This window comes from Tamandua tetradactyla, chromosome 2 (genome assembly GCF_023851605.1).
Source record: "Tamandua tetradactyla isolate mTamTet1 chromosome 2, mTamTet1.pri, whole genome shotgun sequence".
NCBI lineage: Eukaryota > Metazoa > Chordata > Mammalia > Pilosa > Myrmecophagidae > Tamandua > Tamandua tetradactyla.
The window spans coordinates 105,489,865-105,496,245 of record NC_135328.1 but is presented as its reverse complement, the minus strand read 5'-3'; the positions used below and the strand labels follow the sequence as shown (position 1 = coordinate 105,496,245).

The 6,381-nt window shown below is 40.7% G+C and overlaps 1 protein-coding gene across 1 annotated transcript in view; it reads left to right on the top strand.

Annotated features, from left to right (window-relative positions):
- The first annotated feature begins 407 nt into the window (after window positions 1-407).
- Window positions 408-6,381, top strand: part of CARNMT1 (carnosine N-methyltransferase 1) — a 68,862-nt gene continuing 62,888 nt past the window's right edge. The window contains exon 1 of the mRNA XM_077148443.1: window positions 408-817. Coding sequence (XP_077004558.1) covers window positions 588-817 — 230 coding nt within the window. The 5' untranslated portion in view covers window positions 408-587. The remainder of the gene's footprint in view (window positions 818-6,381) is intronic.

Genomic DNA, 6,381 nt, shown 5'->3' with positions numbered 1-6,381 from the left:
ACTAAGGAAATGAATTAAAACTTAAATTTAAGGTGAATTTAAGACCTTTCTTCTAGACTTTCTGAAATAAAAATTCCAAATAAATTCATTAGAGCTGAACTTTCTTTCTGCCTTCCTCTCTTTTTGCTAGTGCTTTAAACCTAGTTTAGTTGCCTGTTCCACAATCCAACCCTGGCAGGCAACTAACGCCCACCGTCACGGCTGCTCACAGGTGACAGCTGTGCCAGTTCCACGCCTCCAGAGAGCCCCTCCCCCGCTCCGCCCACTTGGCTCCGAGTCCCGCCCCCTGGACGAGTAATCGGTGACGTTAAGCGTCGTCGCCGCCGTCTCAGTCCGGCAGCAAATGGGCGCAGGCGGCGGTGGTCCTTCGCCGTATGCTTGCATGCGCATGTCCTGCGTGTTCCGGGATCCCTTAAGACCTGGCGGATCCCCGCGCGGATGGAGGCCTGAGGGTGGCGGGGGTGGAGTGCGCCTCGAGCTGGGGGCATGTCCGCGGCGGGCGCCGTCTAGAGGAAGGCCAAGCAGCCGCCACCACGCTTTCTGTCGCGGCGAGACGCAAGCGAGCCAGGCCGAGGGCCGCGGCGGCGATGCAGCGACGGCAGCGCCCACCGCCGCTCACCTCTCAGCTGCCGGAGGGCTGCGGGGGAGGCGGCGGCGGCCGCGGTGGGAGTGAGGAGGTGGAAGTGCAGTTCTCCGCTGGGCGTTTAGGCTCGGCCGCGGCGGTTTCGGCGGCTACCGCGCGCACCACCGAGGAGGAGGAGGAGCGGCTCGAGCGCGAGCATTTCTGGAAGATCATTAATGCTTTCCGCTACTACGGGTAAGGAGCCCGTGGCGGACCCAGGCCCAGGCTTCCGGGCGCCCGCTGGTTTTGGCGGACCCGCCGGAAAGGTCGCGCTTGCCTCGCTCGCCCTCGGCCACCACGACCCGTGGGCGCCCTGCCCCGGCCGCCTGAGCTGACCTCCGGGCCCCCGAGTCACTTCTCACCACCCCAGCCCCTCCCGGCCCTGCACGCCCGCGTTCCTGCCGCGTCGTCTGCTGCTGCTTCTGACCTCAGGATCAAATTAGCTCTCTTGCCTCCCATCTGCGTTAAAGGTTTGGCCTTGAAGCCAGTGGGGGTGACCGAAAAATCAAATAAATGCTCTAACAATTTCAGGTAGAAGATGATGGTGGTAAAATCTTCCAGTGTTGAGCATAAGTTGTCTGTGTTGTCGATGTCCTCCAAACTGAACGTACGGAGAATCCAAGTTCACCACCACGTGGAGTGCCATGTAGGACACCTATTTTCCCAAACTGTTACTAAATCTTGGGATAGCAGCATAAAATTAACACCCCCTTTGCGCTGGGAACATACATGCACATTTGTGGTGAGCGATTGAACGATGCTGCTCGATATCTTTAACTCGTGGGTGGATCTAAAGAGATAGGGTGGTCAGGAAGTTCTAAAGTTTGCTGATTATTAAGCAGGGACATGTAAGAGAGAAGGCACGGCCCCATGAGCTGCGTTTATGTCTTTCACTCAGATATGTGTGGAATGCTCACTATAGGCTGAACACAGGATAGAACCTGTATGTATGCTCTCTGTTCTTTACTTAATTCAGTTTCCTATCTTTCACTTTTGTAATAATAGCTGTAAAATAGCTTAATCACGAGATTATAATTCCCGAGATCTGAAAGGAACTTAATCAACTGGATTAACTGGTAAAAGTAACTTTTATTCATGTAAGAGATATCTGTTCATAGACTGCTGTGTTCTGAGTCTACAGTTGGAACAGATAGAGATAACGTCCTACACAGGCAAAATTGTTCCTTTTGATTTATTATGCAAAACTTTATGCAAACCTTTAAGAGGTTGTTATTAGAGAAGTTGTAGGTTTACAGAAAAATCATGCATAAAAAAACACAGTTCCATATACTTCACTTCTTTTGTACACGTTGCCTTAGTGTGGTACAGTTGTTAAAATTGACGAAAGAACATTACCATAATTGTACTATTATTGTCCATAGTATACATTGGGTTCATTATGTTGTACAGCCCTATGGTTTCTTTTATAAAAAAATTATATTCTAGTAACGTATTTACAACCTAAAATTTCCCCATTTAACCACTTTCAAATATATAACTCAGCATTGTTAATTAGTTCACAATCTTGTCCCTCTCATTTGCATTATAGTTGCTTATGTGCATAAATCTCTTGCTTGAGTGTGACCTCCTCAAGGGCAGAGACTGAGCTTTACTTATTTTTATGTCACCAGTGTGCCTGGCATATGTTGTTGAAGTTCTATTTTTAACAAATAAAACAACTAGTAGCAAAGAAATGCATCTGTCATCCCCAAGTCGTCTGTTAATTTTTGAATGATGGGTAAGCTAGTTTGTAACTCTTCTGAATTTAAAAGCTTGCTTTAAAGTTATTTGGAATCTGATTGCATTTGTGATAGAAATTTTTAAAGTTCAAATATCTTGACAAAACAATTAACTAATTAGACTAAAGTAGAGGGATCATGAACTGTGTTACTTATGGAGCTTTCTGAAAGGAAATTCATAAGTTTGGGGATTTTATTTCTCCCAAGATTTAGTAGCTACAGAGGTAGAAAGGCAAGCATCCAGATAATTTAATTTGATGCAAGGATCATGCCTGGAAGAATAAGTACAGTGAGTGAAAAGCAGCTGAGTGGTAGGTACAGAAAAAATAAGGTGCATTTTACTATTGAAAAATTTAGAAAGAATATTGCAAAATGCCTTGGAAAAAGAGTGGACTCAATTAAGTGAAGTGTGTAATAGTACCCAGTTTTAATATATTCAGACAAATTTAGATTTAATATTTATGAATAGCTGTCCATTTGATGAAAAAGTTCTTGGGCCTTTGATCCTGAACTAGGACCTAAATGTGGCTATGTAGAAAAGGCACTTGTGTGTGTGTGTTCTGTTCTTCCTTCTCAGTTTAATGTGGGATTGAGGACAATTTCAGTTTTCAAAAAATTTTATTTGCCTTTACTCTCTTGATGAAACATTTCAAATCCATGGACTGAAAATAGTATACAGTTTAAAAAGTGCTTCTAAAAATATCCCAGCGCTAAGGGATTAGAAAGTGATGTGTAGCAGAAAACACACTGATGTTACATTCCAGTATTTTGTGATCTAGATCTCGGCTGTCCAAACTGTAGCCACAAATCACATCTGACTAAATTTAAGTTTAAATTAATTAAAATTAAATAAAATTAAAAATTCAGCTTTTCAGCTTCATTAACCACATTTCAGGTGCTCATTAGCGAAATGAGGCTAGTGTCAAGTGTATTCTACAGTGCAAAGACAGCCTTTTCATAATCGCAGAACATTCTTTTGGACAGTTCTGGACCTTTATAGGTACTTCAAATTTTGAAGGGTGGTATTACTGCTAAAAGTTTTTAAAATTAATATGAAGGCGATTTAATTTATAATATCGATAGGGCAATACATGGATTTTGACTGTTTTTTCTTTCCAGTGGCTTAATTTTGCTTCCTACAGATTTTGCCAAATGATATTTTGATGAAGATAACAATGATTATAACAGTGTACTGAATAATGAAAATATAGCTAGCCTTAAGCAGTGCTCTGGTTAGGTCAGTGATTCTGGATTTCAGAACAGATTCTTCCACAATTTGGTTGTGTGACTAAATCACTCAAGTTGCTTGTCTCTTTACATGCCTGTTTCTTCAGAATGAAGAGTTACCTGGTACACAGAACATATTACGGTTGAAAAAACCAAGGGTCTTGCCAGAAATATCCTACTTTTAGAAATAATGGTTAGGTGAGATTTTTAAAATTGAAGTTTAGAGCTCATTTTTAACAGGTGAAGAGACAGGCATGTAAAGAGATGCGCACCTTGAGTGATTTGGTTACACAACCAAGTTGTGGTGGAATCTGTCCTGTAATCCAGAATCACTGACTTGTGACTGGTAAGGTGGATTTAACCTTGAATATTTAATTAATATTTAAATTGGATTGAGGGTGATTTTATTTCTAATAAAGTGTGCTTTATTTGCAAGTCCTAGACTTGTTTAAGTATTGCAAAGAAATGAGCCTATGATCATGGCCTTTGGCTAACTCCCAACATTGGGCCAACCCTGATGAAGAGGGAGTAAAAGTCAGGATCGTTGCTGACAGTACTTTATAGAATACTGGTCAGCTGGAGATAGAAAGACCCTTTAGAAAACATGGCTACTGACTTTGCTTTTTCCCTACATAGGATATGGCCTCCTGATGCTGATTTAGTTCAGACCCAAGGAGAATCTGATGTTTGCAAACAAATTCGCTATCACAGGGGTCAGCACATTTTTTTCTTTAAAGGGCCATGTAGTAAATACTTAAGGCTTTGAGGGCCAGAGGGCTCTGTTTTAACTCTTCAACTCTGCTGTTGTAGTATGAAGGCAACCATAGACTGTATGTAAAGAAAGAACATGACTGTGTTCCAATAAAACTCCATTTACAAAAATAGGCCACAGAGCCAGGGGGCTGCAGTGTGCCAGCTTTGCCTTAAAGCACATTGATAGTGTGAGCATATCCAGAATATGAAGTTAACCCCATTTATAATGGTGTAGTAAGCATTGGACAATTTTCTCAAATTTGGCTAAAATCCCACCTATGTAATTGTGAACATATGGGCAGCTTTGCCCACCATTAGGTAACCGAGGGATAAGCTGCATTTCATCCTGCTTGGTGTAGTTACTTCACCTCCATATCAGGAATTGACAGCAGGTATGTGTGGGCTCTTCCAACCAATCCTTAACTCACTTAGTGCCTCTGCAACCATGGAATAAGTTGTCTCCATGGCGAACCAAAAGCGGTACCTAGGGAGCACAACTGAACATTTACTGATGCGTTTTACATATGTTGAAATTTAATGGTGACAAGGGTGAGACTTGTATTTTAGAAAAATTCGTCTAATTTGAGACAGTTGGGAATGTCAGGCTGGGGACAGCTTCCCTAGGTAACAGGCCTCTCAGCAGTTTGTGGAAATGTAATGAGGGCCTAGGTAAAACAGTGGAGGTGGAATAATTGCAAATCGTTTTATGAAGTAGAATCAGAAGGATCTGGGGCTTATCTATTACAGGAATGAGAGAAGAGATACTTTAGGATGACTCCTTGGTTTCTGACTTGGGTAAAATGTATGCTGTCCCTTGATCAATGGTAGCGATATAGGAAGCGGTGCAATATAGCAAGAAGCTATGCGCTAAGTTCATTTTGATGTGTTGAGTTTTGAGGTATGGTGAAGGGGAGTTGTGGGACAGCCACATTTGTTAGGAATGAAGAACCGTGAGATTATTTAACCAGTTGACAGTAAATTGTAAACTGTTGTAGCTCTGCTACTGTCTAATTTAAGTCTACTTTAAACAGTTCCCTTTAGTGTTCTACTCTACTAATCTGAATTTTAAATTGATACAGTCTTTCTGAAAATTGGTTTGTATCAAGAGCCTTAAAAGTGCTTATCCCTTCTGACCTGATAATTTTACTTTAAGGAATTTTTCATAATTTTATTTTTCTAAACTATAGACAGATTTTGAACACAAAGAGCTCACCATGTAGAATATCTAAATGCCCAATAATTGGGAATCAGCTAAGTAAATTTTGGTTGTATAATATAAATGAAACAATCACTATGGTCATTAAATTATGCTTAAAAACTTTTTTCTGACTTGGGAAAATGGTTATGGTAAAGATGAAGAATTACACATGCTTCTCAAAATTTAATGTGCATTTATGAATCACCAGGTGACCTTGTTAAAAAGCAGATCCTGAGTCAGAAGGATGTAGTGTGGCCTGAGATTGTGCATTCCTAATCACTTCCCAGTGATCTCCTGCTCTGTGTACCACATTTTGAATAAGATGATGCTAGATGACTTTATCTTAAACAAAGCAGAAATATGCTAAAAGGTTAGAAGCGAAATATGCCAAGAGGTTTGAGGTGGTTGCTTTTAGAAGAGAGATTATCAGTAGTCTTTTAACCTTTAGTCTTTTTACTTTTTTTGCAATTTTCATGTTTTTACTGTGAACATACTAGATTTATATATATATATATATATATATATATATATGTATTTATATATCTGTTACATCTGCTATTAAATGAGCACTTATTACATTTTCAGGCACTGGATAAGCAAGCATTTTGCATGCATTATTTTGTTAAAATTTCACTGAAACCCTATGAGGTAGGCAGGGGAGTATAATGACACCAATCTCACAGGGTTTTCTGTTTAAATGCAATTTTATTGAAATATATTCACACACCATACAGTACATCCAAAGCACGTAGGGTTTCATAGAGGTTTTTCAGAATAATTCATGTTAAATAACTTGGTTTAGAGCTTGACATTTATTGTAGTAAATGGCAGCTTCTATGTTA